Raw genomic sequence first — 23739 nt, 5'->3', positions numbered from 1 at the left:
GCTGGGAAGAAATCTATTACCACTATTATATACATACATACATGCATATGTACTTATATATATATATATGTTTATATGTATATAGATATATATGATTATTATATTTCAGCGCCTAACACAAAATTTTTGCACACACACACACACCCGGACACATTTTTCACTACTCAACTTGTCTCTAACTAGTTGGGGCCCTTGTACCTGCCTGGCGCGCTTTAATGAAACGTCTCAGAATGCCACACTGAGTGGTTGATTAAAATTCGCTTTTGTTGTTTACGCTTCGCTGACGAATTCTCATCAACAAGTTAGACGTAGACACAACGCTACGGTGCTTTTGGACGTCGCATAATTTGTGCGGCTTTTCTGCTGGGAAAGGGTTTTCTGTCGACTATCCATGTGCGCCATTAAAGTAATTCAAGTTGAAATAATTTCACAAGCAGCTAAGTGTGTTGGAAAACAAAGAACTTAGGTGATTAGTTAGGGTCATGAATGTCTGAACTTAACACGTTCCACACAAAGGCTTTTCAGTGCTTGTTGCCATTTTTGTTGGTGTAATGTCAATGTCTGTCATTTTTCAAGTTCCCTAACATAAGTTGAAAGCGTATGCATAGCAATATACATTAAATTATACTTGTATGTATGTATTCAGTGACATGCACTCACATTATCGCATACGCAGAGCTATTACACAGCACCGTCGCCCTTGCTCATGAGTAAGTGAGGCGTCACATCACAATGCGTCGTCTGGCTTTGCCACTGCCTCTTCGATTCACTCCTCGCCGCCCATAATATGTAATTTATTACGACGGTCATGAGTTAACGAAAAATATAGACTTAGGTTGGTAACTACGCCTGTTGACCAAGCGCACATAGTAAAAGTTAAGAGTTGAATTACCTGAAAAAATAAACAAATGCAATAATTATAAGAGTCAAAAAAGTGGTTGCTGCGAGCAACACTGCGCCTGCGCAAACGCACCCACACCCTTTTGCTATGTTTTGTCGCATGTCGTTCTAGAAAGCTTCAATTCCTTCTTACTTTCGAGCGTTCCCAAGCGCAGCTCCCACTCTCACGGCATATTCAGCAAGCAGTCGTGCGTGAATCGTCGCTTGGCGGATCTGTTGGTCATACAGCGGCACACAATCCGTTTTAGCTGCCTTTATATATTAAAGATATGTAGTATGTTTGTGCGAGTGTAGCTTTGGGTCGCCTTTGAAGGTGCAGAAATTGTAAGTTCCACTTTGTTGGTTTTCTTTTGATTAGTTGTTGTTATTTATTGCAGATCGTTCTGCATTGTTGCCAGTCGACACATAGTCACGTAATCAAAACATTTGCTGGCGCTTGTTGTTGTTCTTTTATATGTCTATTGTTGTTGTATTGAATGTAAATTGCTGTTGTTATTGCATGTTTACATCTCAAGCCTTATTTCTACAGCTCGAACTCACCGCTATCGAGTTTGGTTTAGGCATTGCCATGTCGCAAGCAAGTTGAGCGTTGAGGTTTCGACCCGCCGCTGCCCGGCGACCTGTAAAATTATAAAACACCCACTGTAACTCAAACAAAAACAAATATTATCAACTGCACTTTGCAATGCCGACTAAAGCAATCGAAGCGTACAGCAAAAAAAAACATTACGCAGTGACCGCAGCGATGACGCAACCCAAAATAAGAGCAGCGCCCCAAGTGGCACAGAAAACGTAACAAAGCCAGTGGTAACTAAGTGGTTAGTGTTGGGTGAGCAATGCAAATCAGTTAATTCGATTTTTATAATGTTTGGGTAAATGAAAAATTACTTACAGAGCAGACATTCCGAAGCGTGGAAGCTTTGGTGTCGTATCTTGGTTACGTTTCGGGCGGATTCCGAATTTTTCGTTTCGTTGTTATTGTAGCAGCAGAAAATATTCTTCAAATAATTTTGGAGAAATCCACCGAGTTGGCAGCCCTTGGCCGGAAGGAAATTCGGGGGTACCGTTCGCAGAAACCCGATTGCCGTGGGAACGGCTTTCGGAAGGAAGGCGACGTGTATTACCAGATCCAATAAAATATGCGCCTTTACGAATAAGGTGTCAAAAATACAATAGTAGACTCAATGCTGCTGTTTATACAAAAAATTAAATCCAGAGCACTTTTCTAGGTATATTATGACCAAAAAAAGGAAGTTTCGTATGTTGTTATACAAAAAAATTCGAACTTTCAATCATAAAAAGTATTTAAATATATTTTGATACCAGTATAGCGCACAATGAAATGTTTCATGACACTTTCGGAAGCTTTTACGAGAATTTATTTCGAGCAATTTTGTCGCCCCGAAGGTAGTTACTTCGGCTTAATCACTGTTCCCAACCTTATAATGGTCTATAAAGGATCTCAAAACGTAAATAAGTTAAACACATAAAAATTTCAAATGCTTCAACAGAAGAAATGTCACGTTTTAGTAAGTTGAGAAAGGAGGCAATTCTGATGTTAAAATTGTTTGAAGAAAAGTATAAAAATGGTGTAAATTTTCAAATAAAAATGGCATTTGATTTAATCAGCTGGTATATATATGTTTATCTAAAATTTTATAAATTATTTATATTTAATAAGTTTATGAATAATTCATGTGAAATCAACTTTTATTATAAATAATATAATATAATATATGACAAAAGAACAGCAACCGCAATTATTGAAGGGAAATTATTTTTTCTTGGAGAAAGTTCCTGTAAATTCTATGTATGTATATACATATGTATGCATGTTTGTATGTAATATGAATAATTTATGTACATATACTTGTATAATATCATTAAATTAGTTTACAGACTTAAGCTTTCTTCAAAGTTCCTGCGATTTGAAATAAAAAAATGATAAAATATATAATTGGAAATACATACATATATATCTGCTATTTGCAGACATAATAAACAAGTACATACATAATAAACAAGTATTTATTTAATTATATATCTATAAATGCTCATATTTACATTCAAATCATACGTCATGTGCTACTTACCTTACTGTTATTGTTGTTGTTGCAGCATATATATAATATGTACTGTAGCTCCGCCATAAACGGTTAGCAGCGATAAACTCGCTTTCAGTTATTGCACCTAACGACTACTTAAATGACATTCTAGTCTATTATTTTTGTTGTATTTGAGCTAATAATATAATTTTCGTTCATGTTGTTGTTGTTGCTGTTGCCGCTGTGATTATTATTCAATGGGCGTGCGAACAAGTTGACATTTTTGGTAATCGCTGATGGTGTGTCAGCTGTTTAGCTACCAATATGCATGCATACATACACCCCAACAAAGCGCATACAATATAGCGGCTTATGCGCCATGCCCATATTTATCACACATACATATGAGAATACATATATGCTATGTATATACTTGTACATACTATTACTTAACAAATTGTTTGTCTGGTGTGACTAAGTGAGCGTAAACTAAACTGTCATTAGCAAATTAAACGCCTACCGAACAGCATTTAACGACTTGTCTGCTACTTTGCCTTGCATACATATGTATGTATATATATAATTTATTTGAGACCAAAATAAATGAATTGCGCAGGTGGGCGCTGCTGTCCATAAAAACATGTTTATTTGTATGGAAATGGATAAGCATTGTTTAAACTATTTTTAAGTAATAAATTATGCATGAAAATTGCTCATGCTGCTGTTGTTGTTCTTAATATTTTCATATGCAGTAGATTTATTATTGTTTGCTTGTGCTTTTTTTTTGTTGCTATTTAATTTTAGTGGTTATCATAAGTTCCAGTTTGCCAATTCTATTTAGTTTTTGAGTGTCAAATCTGGGTTGTGTGTTTCTTTGCAGATATCTAGATATGTATGCATCAACAGTAGGTCTTTAAGAAGCAATTCGTTGTCTACCCACTGACTTAAATATGGACAATTATTTATATTATATCTATCATAAATATGTAGATATTCAGAAAAAGACATATAAAGCATAGATCTGTGATGTCAAAAATTATATACATATGTGTGTGAAAATTGTTTAAAATTAATTATAAGGAGGTAGTCAAAAATAAAGATTTCAAATTTTAGAAATTCCACATATATACATATGTAAATATAAATTAAAAAACAGTTTTAGAAAATTATCAAATTATCCTTACTTTAACCAAGTAAGTTTGTTTGAGACTCTTGATAACAACTATGACTACTTATGTATATGTATTATGGTATATATATTTATAAAAAAGTAGATCGAAGCCGTATCTGAGAAGCCAATAAACAAGATTTCCATCCTATTAATATATGCATATAATATTATTATCTAATTTAAAGCAACTTGTGGTATAAGGCTAGGTGCATATTGAAGACAACATCCAAGGCATTGTGAAGATAATGCTGAGGTGAAAAGCATCAATAATGCAATATTTTATATAAAGTGTAGACCGAAATAATTCACATTTAGTTTTCCCTTCAAAAATAAAAAATTTTTCTACACAAGGGCTTAATTTTGATCACTCAGGTTGCATGACAGCTATGTGCTATAGTGGTCTGATCTAAACAGCCTGATTAGATATTGTACCGTTGTTTAGTATAATAACCCATGCCAAATTTGGTAAAGATATCTCGTCAAATGAAAACGCCTTCCATACAAGCACTCAATTCCGATCGTTCAGTTTGTATGGCAGCTATATCCTACAACTATCCGATCTGTACAATTTCTTAGGAGATTACTTCATTTTTTTGGAAAATAAGTCATGCCGAATATCATGAAGATATCTCGTCAAATAGAATAGTTTTCCATACCAGGACTTGATGCTAGTCGTTCAGTTTGTAAGGCAGTTATATGCTATAGTGATCTAATTTCGGCGTTTCCGACAAAAGAGCAGCTTCTTGGGGAGAAAATAATGTGTGTAAAATTTTAGATCGATCTCTCAAAAACTGAGGGACTAGTTCGCGTATACAAATGGACAGACAGACGGGCGTGCCTAAATCAACTCTGCTCCACATACTGATCATTTAGATATGCAAGACTATTAAATATAAAATTCAAACGAAAAAACAAGTTTCCCTTAAAACAGTCAAACATTTAAATAATATTTTTTTTATTTTTAAATGTACATACATAGTATATTAAAAGTTTTAAGTTGTTTCTATTATTTTTGAGGATATTTTCTTCAACTTTTTTTGAGTTCTATAGTTTTTAATAATTTTAAATTTAAATTTCTTGCTTATATATTTATTTTTAAGTTTTTCTTTAATTTCTTTTTTTTTTTAAATTTTGTAATTTTTTTTATCTGAACTTTCCAAACAAGTCCAGCGACCACACACTCATAATTAAAAAGGATTTAAAGAGAGTAATTAAAGTAAAGACGACTTTATTATGCAAATCGCTCTTCAACCATACCTAAAATTAACATTTAATATTATACACAGTTTGTGCTTGGAACAAAATTTCAACACATTGCATATTAACCACACATTAACCAGTTGGCACATACATAACTTGCAAATGCTACATTATATATTTTACTATTTAAATATTATTACTGCGCATAATAGTATAATATACATAGAGTATTACTAAACCACGAAAATTACTCGCCAAAGCTAATCCAAAATAATGCCAAACGCTTTGTGCCATTGTCGCTTAATCTCTTATTTCATTTCACTTTACTGTATTCGGCTATCAAATGCCCACAAATTGTTAAAGGGGAGCGATAAACAGTTGTAAATCTCGCTGCTGCGAGTGAGCGCAAGAGTGGGTGAGGAGCTGTGAGAGGTACTATTGGTGGATTTAAAATTAGTCACACAGTGCACTCAACAACTGTGTGATATACTTGTATATGACTAAAGTGTATACAAAGGAGACCCGAAATAAAGCGAGATAAGTTCGTTTCGACTTTGCTGCGTGTATTTTCCGCAATATTTCAGCGGATTCCGCTAATGCCACCAGCGCTGGTGTGGAGATTTTGTAAACGCTGTTGCGTTAATGTCGCAATGTTTATACATTTTTAAAATAGAGCAAGCACGAACTGCGCTGGTCATATGATTTTGCCCTGTTTCGCTCTTCATTTCGACGGAAATTTTTCTTCTTCAATTATTTTGCTTGATGTTGGCGCGCAGCTGGAAGTTATTTTTGTGGCAAGCAAAAGCCGCAGTAGTGCCAATTTCGAGCGATATTCGCAGTCATAGCGGATTTAATGTTTATATTTTGCATCATGACCGCAAGGCACAATGTTGGAATTACAACAAAAACACAAAAATTGGGGCTGTCGAATATTAAGATTGCGAATATAGCACGCTTTTATGCGCAAAAATGTTCTTTTTTTTAAATTAAACTTTCAGTTTTGATGAAGAAATTTTTTTATTTATTTCTTTTTTTTTATAAACAAAATGCGTTTCTTACAATGAAAAGTTATTTAAAAATAAATACATAAGACAAAGTTTTGAACATTTGCTGCTGCTGTGGACATTTTTTCAGCTTTGTAAATTGTTAAAAAAAATTTCTTCTCAAAAAAGTTGCATTGTGCTGTTAAAACTTTGACGCAACTTTTTATGCTAGACATGTCGTGCTGTTGTCTCTTTTACCTTTCTTCTTACACACATAATTTCCGACTCCAATTTGAATATTGCATTTCTTCAACTTGTTCTTATATTTTAACTAGTACATAATATTTATATTGTATATGTGGCATGACATACCATGGCAACCAAAAATAGTACACGCCCATAAATCATGTCAGTGCCAACCACTGTGACTGTCACTCATCCAAAATTACTCTTTTTCGACTGACACTGCTCACGCGAAACTTACAAGCAAACAACTTTATTTTAAACGTAAAACAGAGACACCCAAAAAGCATTACGAAAGAACGCACGTGATTACAAATTTTGTTTATTAGTTACTGTCGTTGTGGCAGGCGTGATATGCGTAATATATTTAGTGTTACCAAATTTGTCAGCACTACATTGAGATTAAAAAAAAAGAAGAAAACTAAAGAGCAGGAAAAAATTAAATCACATAATATCATATACATATATCTATGCACTTATATATTTGTATGTATATAGAGACATCGAGTTTTGTAGTACGTACTAAAAACGCATTCAAATTTACAATGACTATTCACCGCCTGCACTTCGAGGCCAACGTTTGCTTAGCTTCTAAGCACATATTACAATTCGGTCATAATTCCCAAAATTATAGGTGGCCAAGGCGTAAGCATAAACTAAATAAAGAAATATATACCCAGTAATAGATTGTGTGTGAGAAGAGCTGCTTAGAAAACTAGTTTCAGAGAGTAATATAACTCACTCATTTTAGAGTTTTATGTGAGTGGAATAAATATAAAGAGAGGGAGAGAGAGAGAGGGAGACATTCTAACATTAATTTGAATTATATTGAGGACTATTTTCAAAATAATTATGAGAGGTACGAGAGTGCGTGTTAATGAAGCATGGAATTGACATTTGAAATGATATCTGAACAAAAGTGTAAAATCTTTCACCATATTCCAGCACCAAAAGCTTAATATATTTGCTTAATGTAAAGTTTGCTTTCGATTTGCTCTGAAAACTTTTATAAAAAATTGTTGATCAATAAAAGAGAGAGACAGTAGATTAATTGACCATCGAATTCAATTATGAGTAAACTTATATAATTTTCTATAATTTCTAACTTCAAAAGGTGAAAACTTTTGACAGGCGGGAAACTAGTGCTTGAGTATATTAAGTAAAAGAGATAGAGTGAGATAATGATGCACTGATTTCAAAGTTGAGGAATTTCCAACATATTCCAAAGTTAAAAAAAAAAATAAAGAAATAAAGAGAATAAAAAAATTTAATAAAAAACATAACAATTTATCACATTTGCCAACAGAAAAAGCTAAAAACCTTTGAAAAACAAAGAATTTGCTCTTAAATTGCATTGAGGACTGAGGAAGTTGTGATGAAATCAAAACAATATAAATTTCATATAACTAATATATTTTTTATAACGCTGACATCGACTAGTTCTACATTTACGAGTTGTTAGTGCAGTTTACAAATGGTTATCCACTCGCACATGGGGTTCATATGCGTAAGAGAGTGCGTGTGAGCGCATCATTTCAATGCACAAAAATAAATCGATTCGTTCTGAATATTGTGAGAAATCTACAAGTGTGCACAAATTTATGTCGATAAGGTGCTCGTTTACATCGCCTCCACGCCGAGAGAGAGAGTGGGGTACGCGGTGGTGTCGTCACAATTTTATGACACATGTCTGAGTACCGCGACTGAATGTCAATGTGTTGCTGCTTTCCTCAGTATCCTAGCCTGCAATTTACCGTTACTGTTGTGCTGTGCCGCTATTGCAGCTTCATTGCTGTCATCGCTTGTCGCCTTGTATTGCATTTGCGCGCATTTTCATTTGCGTATCACTCAACAACTCGCAGTGCGGAGCATTGGTCCACAAAATGATGTGGAGTGACGAGAGCAGCAGCAACAACATTAAAATAGCAAAGCAGTCAAAGCAGCATTGCCAATGTCATTTACATTTCATTTAGGTCCATTCGTTGTAAGTTTGCACCCACGTCAGCACACACTTGATCTTCCCCCTTTAAACTTTATATGTAATATGTACTTTGTATCCTGGGATAAATAAATAAAAAAAAAAAACTTCTTCTTAGAAGTGTATATTCGTTTTTTGGTGTTTTATTCATTTCTGTTTTTATTTAAATTTTTTTCTGTTTTAATATCCATACGACAACAATGTAATCCACCCCACAACCATCACCGCCACCGGCATTCGTTCGCAGCTCGGCATTTGTAATCGCACGCTCTCTAAATAAATTTTAATGTATGTAAATAAAATCGTACTGATTTTGTATGCACTCGTTTAACACTCGCTTCGATCGTTTACCGACCCTTCTTTCTCGCGTTGCTTTCATCCTTGTGTCTGCGACAGGGTGTCACATATGTGATACATTCCAAGTGCCAGGAATTAATGAGCATTTTTTTACTTGCGCGTCCTTCAAGCGGCTGTTGACTTTTGTTGACTTAGAATTCGTCTATTCATCAGGCCTTTTCCACGAAGTGCTGATGGATATACATCCCGTTGTGTAATTGTGCAGCTTTTGTTTATTGACAGTTAAAAAATCGTGCTTAAAATGACTCGATTTTATGCGCTGACTTCAGTGAGCTTTTAAATTTTGACTTTTCTATGTATTTGTTTCATGCTTAAATACTCTTTTTCAGGGTTTATTCTGGGATTTGTTTAGTCTGCGGGAGTATACATTTTTTGTAGAGTGACGTATTTGTTATTTTTAGTCTTGAATTAATAAATTCTGCTGAAATAAATGTTCAGTAAGGGGTTAAAAATGTAGCTTTTTATTTGTTTACACTACCTGGAGACTAATTTTTAAATGTAAAATGAAAGCTTTGTAGATCAAAAATATTTGAAGATTAAAATAAAAAAATATTAAACGAGAACAACAATATAAATATCATAGTTGTACCTAGCAGCTTGAAAGCTTACAAGTTTTTAACTCCCAACAAGCTTTTGGAAAATTTTATATGATAAGCTTTTTGCGATCAAGAGTACAATAAAAATTCAAAATGAAAGTTTTATAGACAGAAAAACATTATAATTTTGAGGTAATAATTGTTTAACAACAACAAAAATAATAACGTGTTTTTAATGATCCTCTAACAACCATAAGAAATTTCGTAGAAGCGTAAAGCTTTAAGCTTACATAAACATTTTTTTTACATAATTTGTAATATTGCGGATTGAAATCAACAAATAATTATTTATGAACAACAGTAATAAAATATATACCATACAAAAGTTCATAGAAACTTAAAAGCGCATAAGCTTAAAACTCTGAACTTTTTTAAAATTTGTTTCTTTGCTTCGAATAATAATAATACATTTTACAGTGGCTGTGGAGTGTTGACTGCAGGTTAGTAAATTTAGAATTTCTCATTCATGTAATTTCATATTAGACTCCTGCAATACCAATACTACAATAGTACTGTTTTTATTTAACAGTTGTCAAAAAAAGCTTAAACAAGTTTTGTGCAAATATCAAATAATTTTAATTTCTGAAATTTTCTCCTTTTACGAAAAGGATTACCATTCCATGTTTTTTGGGCGCCCTTATCCACATTAACTTTTCGTAGCGATATAATTTAATTAGATCAATACCTAATATGAGCTTAAAAGCTCCCATATATTTTTAAGAGAATTGATATATAATGGACCCAAATGGTGATAAATGTCTCTGTGATGATTTAAAATATGAATTCATCGGTGTAATGGAATTATTGAGATCATTTGTTGTTCTTGTTAGCGAAACTTTCATTTCACCAAAGCAACAAGTTCAGCAATAGACAATATACCGTTACGCTACTTTACCTTTACAGACTCAGCTGCTTAGACCTGTTACCCATTTTCCTAAATTTTAATGTTCAACATACTTCAAGTGGGTTAAAACTGGTTGTACGCTTCGTTTTCGGCATTGCGTCAAAATAATGCCGTTCGTCATGGACCACTTTCCACAACGGAGTCTGTAGCTGACGCCGCTAATAATGCTTTGATAGCTACACTCGCGACTTATTGCCTTTATTTTGAAGTATATTACGATGACGATGATGAAGATGATTCTGTGAAGAGACTTGCTGGTTCATTTCTTGATTTTTTTCTTGTCACTTCTAGTTCTGCCATGCTTAACTGCCGCAACAAAAGCGTTTAAGCGGCCTTAACGCTAAATTGGCACACGCTGTTGTGTCTCCAGCTTTGATATGCCAGCACACATGTTTTCAATATTATGTGTAATGAGCAATAACAACAACAGTTGTTTATATGTTTAATGCTGTTCATGTGTGTCCGAGTTTCTGGAGCACGATTCATATGCGCAGCGCACAGCTTTCGCCGGCATCTTTTCCACAAGAGTCAAGATTTTTTTTTTTCGTTGACACAAGTGAAGATTAATGCGAAGAATAATGCATTTTTAAAATGCTAATTTAGAAGTAATTATGCTGTTTTTTAAACGGTATGGAAGTAAGTATACAGGCTAATCTACAAGTACAACTGCTTAGTAGAGTTGTCAGGCGGTCGGCTTGTCGTGGCGGAAAAGTGAACACTAAGCTAGATACATAACCATATGCGTATGTATATGTATGTAAGCGTACATGTAGACTTAATATTGACATAACGGATGTATTTAAGTAGTAATTTTAACAAATTGCTAGCAACCATAGACCGACATATGTGATGATTTGCTTTAATTTCGCCAATTACGCACGAGTTGCAACAAGTCATGATTACAAAAAGTGTATGTATTTATATAGACAACTATATGTGTATGTATGTCTATGGCTTCATTATAGCTAATTTGTAGCGATTTCGAAAACGTCTCTTCTATAATTATAATTCTTAGTTGTCGGCGATTTAGGCCTAATTTGCGACACTTTCTACAGAGTCTAGCAAGTTTTCGCGCTAAAAAGTACGCTACACATATTTACATTTATACATAACTGTGATTAACATGCTGGAAACCCATCACAATCGTCAGCTGTCACTTGAGCAGTCATTTAGAGTCGCCCTGTGCCCTGTGGCAGTACACAAAACTCTTATTAAATTGCCTTGCGTTAATTGTGAGGGTTTCCCTGTCACAACAAGAAATTACGAAAAGAGCAACGAAGCAATAAATAAAAATAAACACATCATCAAAACTTACTTCACCGTTTCGTTCGTTATCAACTGCATCGCTCCCTTATCTTTTATCTGGGTTTGTCTGAAATTTCATTTCGTTTTCTAATTCGAAAGTCGAAACATTGGTGGTGTTATGTAGTAAATTTGATGACTCATGCGCTCGTGCCCCACTCGTTAGTTAGGGCGAAATGCGTTCATACCATTGCAGACAGTAAAACGCCTCTTCATTACCACACGCTGTTGGCGGTGGCAAACAAACAAGTTCATCTCCAGCGAAAAGCGAAAGTGCAGCAACACCAACAACAATAAAGATTTGGTTTTTGTTTAACTTTTTCCTTTGTCTGCAATTAAATGGGTGTGGGTGTGATACGGCCTGGTGCAATTATTTGCTTTTCGGCTTAAAACTTTGAAGCGACAGATAAGTATATATAAATATAGTATATAGAGTAGTCTGTGCCTCAAACGGAGTAGAAATTTATTATTTAGAGTAGACTAAGCCGAGTTTGAGCTGTGTTCTTTTGTCAAAATTTTAATTTTACTTGAGAAAACGATAAACGACAACTAAAACTGTATAATAGTTAAATTTAATGCAGTATGGTAACGCTTAACTGGTATTAAATCTGGATATTCAATTTATTATGTTTGTTATTTTATTTATACCAGTTATATGTTGATTGCGCCAGTTATTGTATTTATACCAGTTTTAAGTTAGACTTTCCACACATCAAGGCCTCGAAGAAATATTGACATTATTTGAAACTTTTGCCGTTCTATCGAAACTTAAACTTTTTTAGACCAGTTAGCTTATTGGCTCAAATATTTAAAATTGTATTTTTGAATGCAACTACTGCATTCAATACAATTAAATATGAACATACATACATACCTCACCAACTGGTATAAACATTTAATATTGTACATATTACGTCAGTTATTGCAGCTTTGCCAGTTGTATGTCCACTTTGCCACATTTCTTGTTCCCGAAGACATAATGCCATTATATGAACTCATGTCTTCATTTAAAACTTAAATTTTTTAGACCAGTTAGCTTATTAGCTATCAAAAATTTAAATTTTATAGGCGAAAACAGCAATTACTGAATTTAATGCAAATAAAATGAACATATAAATTTTAGCAACTGGTATAAACATTCATATTATATTTTTATGCTACATATACCAATTTTATACCAGTTATTTAAAGAATAAAATACAGCTAACTAAATTTTAGCTAAAAAAAATAAAGTTATTGCATTTAACTCAAGCATTCGAAGAACATAATGCAGCAAACTAAAATTATTACATATAAATATTGCAGTTCAATAATTTTTTTTTTTATATCAGTTAGCTTATAAGCTGTTGCCATTTAAATACTCGCTTTTCGACCCAAATTTAGTACAAGTGAGACTTCAAAGCTTCAAGCGATTATAAATAAATTTTCTAATACCTTTTCAACATTTTTAGCCTCATTCATATGTTAATACCGTATTCTACTCACATTTTCGACCATATAAACAAAGCTTTTATTGAGAGTTCATTGGATATGAATTCATATATAATATATTCAGCAATAGATTTTCAGACGCTCACAGTGGTAGCGCGGCAACAACGGACGCCATCAAGCAATTTATTGGCTGTTATCAATATTTGTGTGTCTATTAGCTATTATAATTTGTAAACCATTTGTAGAGTAACACGATTCAGTGCTTGTCAGTTGTCATGTGTATGTATAATTGAAAATTTTGTAAACGAAAAATTTTCGAAGACAAAAAAAAATATCTTTATGAAAATTTTGCATATGTATGTATTTCACCTTTGAGCTCCACAAAATAGATTATAATCGAAAAATTTATGAGAAACACCAGAATAAGGTTGCCAAATGTACACAGTTGGCGTTTTAAGACTCAAAGAAACCATCGAAACTTCAGCAGTAGCAGAAAATTCTCAAACATTTTTTTTCACTATCAGCATTTTCTACCAACGTTCAGAAAAGTGTTACATACATACATACATAGGTAGTTTTGTATATATTTATAAAATTTGCTACATATGTAAGCATGCACCAACTCCATGTTGTTGTATATATTTCTAGGAAATCAAATAATTATAACCACGACACCAACCAAAAAAGACATCATTTGGGGAGCACTTCTTGGAATTCTCCGGGTGTTGTGCTGAGTTTGTCTGCGCGCCACAGTGTGTTTTGGAAAATGGCCAAATGTGGACATAATCCCAACTGAAATACATACATACCTACATACGTGTTACCACTAATATTCGTTTGTATGTTATGTTTAGATATGTATATGCTTATGTCTGTGAAGCGCGTTGAACTCAAATAAGCCACAATAAGCGCCAAAAGGCAACAAATGTCGCAGCGGATGGTTGTATCTACATGCATATTTATACCTAATGAAGGAAGATATACATTAGTATCTGTATACTTATATAAGTATACACAATATGTGGCACGCTCACTATACCTAGCCATATACGATCGGTACTGACTCTGTATTGCAATTTGCCATTAAGACTCACACATACAAATATGTATGTATATATGTACATACATGCTTACATCTATGTATATATAGTATATATTTCTAAACATTGGCAAATAAACGCTTGTAACTGACAATTGTGTCAGCACATAGACTTTGCCACAATTCACCGTATATTATATTGTAGGATTCGTTCGACACCAAACTCGTATATACATATGTACATACATACAATGTTTATATTTATGCATTTGTATGTATAACAGAGCATTTTTTGTTGCACTTCATTTGACTCTATCTGCAAAAGCTTTGATATGATCTTTTACAGTTCTACAAATATTCTTCTTATGAAAAACGTAACTGCCTAACTCCATTTTAAGCAATTCTGCAAGGCAATCTTAGTTATTAAACTTATTTTATTTATATTTATATTTGTATTATTTTCTTATTTACACTTGTATAAATTAAAAATTATATGTTTGCATGAAAAAAAATATCAAAAAAGGTTCTAAGGCATAATTCGAAATATATAAAAATTTTACAACAACTCAGCCGAGTGTTAAATCGTCTAAACTCTTCTTTAAGTAATATATTGGCTTTCTTCTGTGAAGTTATTAATTTGCAATGTGTACGTTTGTTTTTCTAATGTATTTTTGTTGTTGTCGTACGTTGCTTTTCAGTTAAATGTAAACATTTTATAAGCGATTTTTCAATTTATTGTCAAATCCTTCCGTTTGCAGTTAACGGCTTAGCTATTATTGCTGCCATATACGTAAGAATATAATACATTAGGCTGGTTCTCATTCGACAATTTTTATGTGAATTCTCTGTACATTATTATTATTTGTCTAACAGACTAACCTGACTAACCGAATACTTACGTAGCCATAAATATATTAGAAGATCGCAAACAAATCCTTTTTAATTCCACTCAATAAGTTTTATGGGTTTAAGTCAGTTAAGGACTTTCCAAAAATTAATCAATAAAATAATATGTACCAACTTTGAAGCGCTCTTGATTGAGGTGTGTCTAAAGATTTCCTCACTAGCCTCCATTTGTTTTTTCAAATTTCAAGATAAAATTCTTTTAGTTGTCAAATATATGTACATATGTATATTTAAAAAAAGCTTGAATGAGGGAAATTCGATTAATTTTTTCTAACGCCGGAAATAAATTGTCAGAGTTAGACCGGTTTTGAGGCTGACCTAATCCCTTAAAGGGTGTCAGGTATATGTCAATGTGCAGTAACCGCGAAAGGGAAAAATGTGGGAAAATAAACTCAATTTCAACTACTGTGCAACACCATTTAACCGTTATTGACTGTAGCGTGCCAGAAAAATGTTAATTTGAACCTTTTTTTGAAATTTGAAAAAGTTTAATCATCACCATACGGCATATACTATGTATTTTTGCAAACCCACAGATATTTATATTTTCCAATAATAATCATTAACCTCAGCAAATATTTTGTCGCATGTGTCGCCATTTTCAACATTATTGTTATTGTGGCTTGTGCGCTGTCATTTCCTAGCGCTTAAAATTGTAAGCAAAGCGAATGCGCTGCCACTACCACTAACGGCCACTACCGCGGCTGCTAAATGCTTCTTCTCCTCTTCAACGCTTAATTTACCTATTCCTTTATGTCTTTCCGTATATTGCCGACAACGCTGTCTGCTTGATGCATGCAACGCGCCTGTTAGGGCAAGCAATATAAATTCACTATTTACAAGCGTACAAATGTAATTTATACTCGCGTGTGTTTTACATGCAAGTATGCATGTAAATGTATTTGTATTTGTGGAGTAGGCAAATTTTAAAATATGCAAACAGGCATACAACGCGCTGGTTGGAAATGATAAATGACATACATACATACATGCATACACACATGTAGATGCTTCTCTTGTGGATTCTTCCTCCATCGCTACCATGCGCTCCTATGTATATACCGTTGCCTACATAGGTACAAATGTATATGACACTGCAATCATATAATGCTGCCTTAATGTCTGCTGCCCACGGCGTTGGCCTGCCATGGTGCTCCAGCGGCCTATTCAACCCCAAGCGGCGCTTGTTCGTCGCCAATGTCTCATTTCCTGCGCTCTTTGGAATGGTAATCGTATGCAAATAATCATTACATTGGTTTAAGCGACACACATGGTTTTATTGGGTCGGAAGATATATTATATAGATATTGCCATAGTCGCACTTTGTCGCAAGCAGTCTGTGCTCTTTAGAACAACTTGTGATCGGATATAGACTAGGTGATATATTTTTCCTTTTTTTTGAGAACTTAGCGCAAAAAAGTCTCGCGACTTTCGGTTTTACGTTATCAGAATTTACACTGAATTAATCCGGCCTTGGGCTGTCCTTACAGGGATGTATTCCTGTTCGAATCGGAGAGTAACAAAATAGTTGTGTCATTTTTGGAGCAACGCCTAGTAGAAAGGTTCTATATCTTACTGATCGGGTTCGACATTCAGTTCAAGCCGGTCCCGGAAGTATTTCTCTGCCGCATCTGGACCAAAATATAGGAGATAATAAGTGAAAAAAAAATACACACAGGGGCTTAACATTTCGACCCACTGACCGTAGTAGTACTTAGCGAAAGCTATTGTAGAGAGCTCAGACAGCTGAAGAAATGCCAAAGCAACAAAAAATAATTTCAATATTTTCCAAAAATAATACTCATTAATTTCCTTTTCTATTTTACTTGCAGGCGCACCATCGCACTTCGAATGACGAACGTGTACCACACCCGCACGAAGGCACCCAATCTGGCAACTTTACTCACCACAATGGTCTGCAACACTCCGGCTCGCGCTCTACACTGCGACATTCAATGTCTACGACAGCCGCGAATTCCACACCTGCTTCACCACAACTAAGTGGCATTGGTGGCCTGGTTTCAGGCACTGGAAATGGTGTTGGCGTTGCCAATCAGTTACTCTCTAATGGCCAGCATTATCAGTCACAATCGTCGGTATCTTCACAGACCTCACAATCTTCGATTGTGTCCACTATACCTGCCTCACAACGTCTGTTGGAGGATGCGCTCGCCAAGACCGCACCATATCCAATGATTATTTTACCATTGAACGGCGGCTACTGGGTAGATGGCACCGAGCATGAATGCTCATTTGATGCGCGTGGCAATCCGATGTTGCCGCAAACTACCTGGATGGCCAAATTCGAGACAGACGATACGGCAAAATGTTATCGTCGTTTTTATGCGGCGCGCGAACACTCGAATCTTGTAGGTCAAGATGATCTACTTGGACCGATATTGATATCAATTAAAACAGAGAATGTAGCAAATCAAGAACATGCACGCATACTGTTGCGTCTTCGTACCGGTACAATGCATGAACTAATACCTATGTCGTGTATGGCACCCAATCCGACACCCGGTAAAATTGTTCGACTGTTAAATGAGCAAATTACTGTGGAGAACTTTGTACCGGTGTTGTGTTCGAAGGCATCACAATTGATTGCCGCATATGATGAGCATGTGTTGGTCTCGAATTTTAAATTCGGTGTGCTATACCAAAGATATGGACAAACTACGGAGGAGGAACTTTTTAGCAACAACAATTCATCGCCCGCATTTGAGGAATTCCTAGATGTTTTAGGTCAGCGTATAAAATTGAAGGATCACAAGGGCTATCGTGGTGGTCTAGATATACAGAATGGACACACTGGCGACACCGCCATATATGAAGTGTTCAAGGAACGCGAAATCATGTTTCACGTTTCGACAATGTTACCCTACACCGAGGGTGATCCACAACAGCTGCAGCGCAAACGACATATCGGCAATGATATTGTCGCGATCGTATTCCAGGAATCGAATACGCCTTTCTCACCCGACATGATCGCCAGTCATTTTCTACATGCTTTTATCGTAGTACAACCGCTAGAACCAAATACTCCGAATACACGCTACAAGGTCAGTGTGACAGCACGTGACGATGTACCGTTCTTCGGACCGACACTACCCAATCCAGCTGTTTTTCGCAAAGGCCAAGACTTCAAAGAGTTTATACTGACCAAACTGATCAATGCTGAGAATGCCTGCTATAAGGCAGAGAAATTCGCGCAATTAGAATTGCGCACGCGTACCTCGCTCTTACAAAGTCTAGTGGAGGAATTGAAGGAGAAAACGCGTGACTTTTTGGGTACAGATTTCACGAATGGCGTAACTGTCAGCCCAACACCAGAAACACCAAAGTCAGAGAATAGCACAGCCGGTTCGCGTTTCATAGACACCGTAAAGAAAGCACTCATTTCGCGCGTGCGCTCACAGAGTGTTGATACCGGCAACATAGCACCCAGCGTTGAGAAATTCAGCGTCTCAACGAAGATGAATTCATCCGCCTCGTCGACGACTTCGAAGAAGGACAACAGTCTAACGGAGACGCCGAATTTGAATGTAAATATTGCGTGTGTAGTTTTTCTATGAAGCTAAAAAGCTAACAATATCTCTCTCTCTTCCTATCTATCTATCTCTCTAGGCATGCAGTCGCACCGCTTCGAAATCTTCCTCGAAATCAAAATCGTCGAACGACTCCACCTCTTCATCGCCGGATATCACCTCACGCGGCCCGCTTAGCAGCAGCAACACCATAAACAACAATAACGCAAATTTGGGCGGTGTAGCTTCAGCCAAGGATATGCAGAACGGCAATAACGCCTCAGCACCAGTCAACGGTGGCGCCGGCGTGGCCACAATGTCCGAAACCAGCGATGACTCCAGTTTGAATAGCGTAGATCTCGATCCGATGATGGGTCATATAGATGGCGGTGCCGTTTACATCGACAGTGACACCGGACTGGAATCGATGTCTTCCGCCGAAGCCATGTCATCGACGAAAGCGGCCTGTGCGCTATGTCTGGATGGCTCACAAAGCCTAATGGGCTCATCGCCAAGCAACGAAACAATTGTGATGGTGGAGAATTTGCGGCAAGAGGTCACACGACTCAAATGCGACAAATTGGATTTGCTCCGACAGAATGTGGTAAGTTGAATACGCACTTATTTCGACACTAAAATCGTTTAGTAAAACGTATGCTTCTTCTTCTCTATACGCAGACATGTCAGCGCGATATCAAACGTTTACGTGAGCGCGAACTCTCGCTGCAAGGCGATTTAGCTGCCGCCGGCAAGGAGATACTACGTTTACGCGACCTGCTGAAAGAGTATATGCCCGATTCCGCAACAGCGCCACTATCCATCTCACCAATCTAATGGAGGACGCTTGCTGTGAGATAGTGCGCGTGTGTGTGTTTATCTGAGTGTGTGTGTGTGTAGTTATTGAGAGCGTGTATTTGCTTAGCAAATCACGTTAAAATATGGTGCAAGCAAACGAAATGCGTAAGGATCCTTTTGTGCCGTGTCAAACACTCGTGTGGGGAGTTGAGGAGCCGAAGAGCTTGGCTCTTCAAAAAACAAAAACAAATAACTGTATTATAGTTGTGGTAAATGTGCGCTGAAACGGTGACAGAGCATGGCTGTAAGGAGTTGATTGCGAGACAAAAACGAAATGGGTTAATTCAACACAAACACAAAAAGTTACACCAAAAATTTAATATAGTTATATTTAAAGAAAAAATATTAATAATAATAACAGCTGTATTTAAAAGTAGGAAAATGTATGCAAAAAACTAAAAAATCTCATCAACACTCAAGCATTATACTTGTAGTATACCATATACCACACATAGTATATTTATATATGTTGCACGAAGTAGCGAAGTTGCAAGTTGCGTTGTATGTAGTGGCATATGCGTCACATATGCTCGGTAAAACTGTCAGTTAGTTAATGCGCTAAAGCAAATCGTTAATTTTAGGCAAATTTTGTGCTGCAATCGAAATTTATTAAATTTAGTGTGAAAAATTTTTTATTAGTACACTTTGGTCAATTAATGCAATGAAATCATATTAATTTTTTTACAGTATTTTTTTAATGTTTTTATTTATTTTATTCAAATATATTAAAAAATGAAAGCTGAGGATTAGTAATGAATGAATCAAATTGAATAAGGCAAATTTTACAAAATTAAAATAAAAATTAAAATATTGAAATAAAAACTCAAAAGCGCGCAAGCAATGATTTATACCAATGAACGAGCGTTTATGTTTACACTGTTTCACTACAAATACAAATATAAGTAATTTTAAGATTTTTTTTCTAAACATATAAGCATTGAATTATTAAGTTTATTAATTAACAAACGATTTCTATTTCATACATACTTACCTTTAAGTTACTAAGTCTAACACTATACACAGTGTCTAGCACCCTTAAGCAGTAGTTTGTGCGCCGCTGTAAAGTTAATCGCTATAATTTTACAGTTAATATATAAAAAAAAGCGCTGTAAATATTTTATTTATATACACATAAAGATATGATTTTTTTTTTAATACAACAAATAAGTTAGTACAAGCACACGCTTTGCAAGGTTATAGACGTATCGTTACTGATAGTTGTTAAATTTTAATTAACAACAACAATAAAAATTATAATAAAAATTATAGTGTCTAGAAAAAAAAAAATATAAAAATTTACAGCACATTTGCGTGTGTGTGTGTGTGGCGTGGCAAGTACCTTATGTGCACTCTGCTTCGCCACCAACACACAAGCAAACTCAATTAGAACTTACAAATTTGAGTCACAAACAGTATCGTAGTAGCAAAAGAGTTTAAATACATATTTAGTGCAAAGTAATTATGAAGCATAATAAAAAATTACTCACGTTCAAGTTGAAACATTTATATACATGTGTATGTAAATTTATTACAATTTACCTATACACGCCTATTAGTAGGGAGCGTTATGCTATACATACTATATACATATATTTATATGTGTATATAAATGCATATATTTATTTATGTATGTAGCATATAACAGTTTTTTCTATTTTGGTTTTGTTAAAATAGTATTTTTATTTTTTGAAGAATTATTCAAATATACATAATATATACATGCAAAAGAAAAAAAGAAAATTTTGTGTTTTGTTAATGAAGTGAGCGCGGATTTACACAAATATACGAGAAAAGTCGCAAATCTATGTTATCATTACCTATGTATGTGTGTATGTTCGTGCGGTGTATACTCGCCAACTACTACATCTAAGGCATAGCAATTCATAATCTACAATTAAAAAAAAAACAACAACAAATCTACAAATCTACTTCTGAGCATTGAATAACATTCAGCACTTACATAAACACATGAAATTATTATATGAATAAATGAAATATTATTGAAAATAACTAAAAATAAATATAAAAAAATGTGTATTTATTTATGTGTTAGCTAGTGTCAGCACTTGTACTACTGGATAGATGGTATGGATTGTGGGTAAAAAAAAAAAAGTTTTTTTTTTGCTTCGTACTCTGAAAAATTGGTTCATAGACAGCTTTTGAGTATGAGCTCTTAATTGTAACGGTATTATTAGTTAGAAAAATTCAAATCTCGCTTCCAACTACTTGAAAACACATTTCGCTTAATAGATTTTGTATAAAATTGAATGCTCTACAAAATTGTCTCTTACGATTTTTTTTGTACACTTAATATTTAAAAGATATAAACGGTTGAAGTTTGACTATTGTAAATTTTTTTTTGTGGCAAATTTGTCTTTAGAGTTTTGAATTTTATAACTACAATATATGAAAAAAAGTAATTTTAAAATGCAAAGCTCAAAGTCTTATAGAAAATTTTAATTATAATTTTACAATTTAAGCGTTTACGAGATATTCATCGTCTAATATCAATGCGATGGATGCTCAACCAATTCGTACTTTAATTTGCTGAATTTTGTCCCTGTAAAAACACTTTTGTGAGCAGGTGCATTGTCTTGATGAAAAATGATTTTTTTGTGCAGCAAACCAGAGCTTTACTCACCATTTTTTTTAATCCAGCTGATCCAAAAGGCTGTAATAATATTCAGAGTTGATTGTTTTACCTTTCGGCAGATAATCAATGAGCAAAATTCTTTTTCGTATCCCAAAAACCCGATGTCATAACCTTCTTTGCTGATCGTTGTGATTTCACTTCGGAGCTGAACAACCAGCTTCAGTCCACTGTAAATGTTTTTGTTTCAATTTAGGATCATGGCGGTAGATTCAAGTCTCATCATTAGTTATAAAACGACGCAAGAGTTCGGTTTGTTTAGCGATGAGGCCCATTTCTATCTCAATGGGTATGTAAACAAGCAAATTTGCCGCATTTGGAAGAAGAGCAACCTGAAGAGATTCAAGAGCTGCCATTTCATCCAGAAAAAACAACGGTTTGGTGTGGTTTGTGGGTCGGTGGAATTATCGGTTTATATTTCTACAAAAATGATACCAGTGAAAATGTAACCATCAATGGCGACCGTTATCGCGCAATGATAACCGACTATATGATGCCTGAATATGAAGCTCGGGATCTCGGCGACATTTGGCCATCTGAGACGTAGCCGCGACCAACATTTGAAAGAGATAATCTTCAAAAGTTAAATACCAAAGAATGTTCTTTCGAATGATAATAAACATTTCCCGTTAGTATTAATTTTCTGCCTTCTGTTTTTAAAAAGTAGGGAGCCTTAAAATGGATCACCCTATATAATCATGGTTTTTTTTTCAAATGTTGAACGTTTATTTAAGAAAAATATTTATAATAGCTTTATTCACAGTTTTGCCAAACCGAAGCTTTAACATTTTTCATCTTACTGCCAATTTGTGGATTCCGGATTTGCGGTAGGGTTCCCCATTAATGGTTTCGTCCGATTTTATATATCATAATATAGCACGCCCCTCTGATTCCATCGTAAAAACTACGTTGCGTATTTTCAAGATTTTAAAACTGTTTTGTAGGTGTTTGTTCAGAGTAAAGATTACGCAAAATTTTTATTTAACTTCGTTAGTTCGTCAGGGTGGAATATCAACTGAATGAAAAGAATTAATCTCACAGCTTCACAAGCCATTTATAACCAAAAAAAGACCAACACATCGATTTGCATTCACCAAGTAGTATGTGAGCAAGAATTGTAATATCTAGAATATTGTCATTTTTGCACATGAGTTCAAATTTAAGAAATGTATTTGGATCGGACGGTCTGCCGACGTCGTGGTGGTGGTTTGTGATATTTATGGTTTATACGCAGGTCCGCCGAAATAAAAACCGGACACAGGGGTAAAAAGGGGAGCGCCACCTCCATACAGAAATGTTTCTAATATTTTATACATTTTATTAACTATATTCCCACTTACTACCTCAATGTTTTTGAATGATAAGTCAAATACGACGTAGAGTTTTATGCTCTCATCACATCTGTGTTAAATTTTCTTTCTTTTTAATGTTGGGTGGAACAATTTGTTTTGTATGATTTTGAAAGTCAATAATGTATAAGTTAGTTCATACATACATTTCACTCAAAGATATTTTTTCAGATTATACCAGAATATATGAATATAGAGACAGCAAGACTTGACAGTTAATATGAAGGGAGACTCATTCAAACATTTATTTATCGACCTAATCCATGAAAAAACGGTTCTTATGAAATATGTTGACTAAGTTGT

The 23739-nt window shown here is 34.7% G+C and overlaps 1 protein-coding gene across 7 annotated transcripts in view; it reads left to right on the top strand.

The window, feature by feature from the left end:
• Window positions 1-20943, top strand: part of RapGAP1 (Rap GTPase activating protein 1) — a 214200-nt gene extending 193257 nt beyond the window's left edge. For all 7 annotated transcript variants that reach the window (XM_036366743.2, XM_036366744.2, XM_036366746.2 and 4 more), the window contains 3 exons: window positions 16888-18600; window positions 18683-19186; window positions 19261-20943. In XM_036366743.2, coding sequence (XP_036222636.2) covers window positions 16888-18600; window positions 18683-19186; window positions 19261-19416 — 2373 coding nt within the window. In that variant the 3' untranslated portion in view covers window positions 19417-20943. The remainder of the gene's footprint in view (window positions 1-16887; window positions 18601-18682; window positions 19187-19260) is intronic.
• Window positions 20944-23739: the final 2796 nt, after the last annotated feature.

Source organism: Bactrocera oleae, chromosome 3 (genome assembly GCF_042242935.1).
Source record: "Bactrocera oleae isolate idBacOlea1 chromosome 3, idBacOlea1, whole genome shotgun sequence".
NCBI lineage: Eukaryota > Metazoa > Arthropoda > Insecta > Diptera > Tephritidae > Bactrocera > Bactrocera oleae.
Note: the sequence above shows the minus strand (reverse complement) of the source record. Positions and strands in the feature narration are given on the sequence as shown.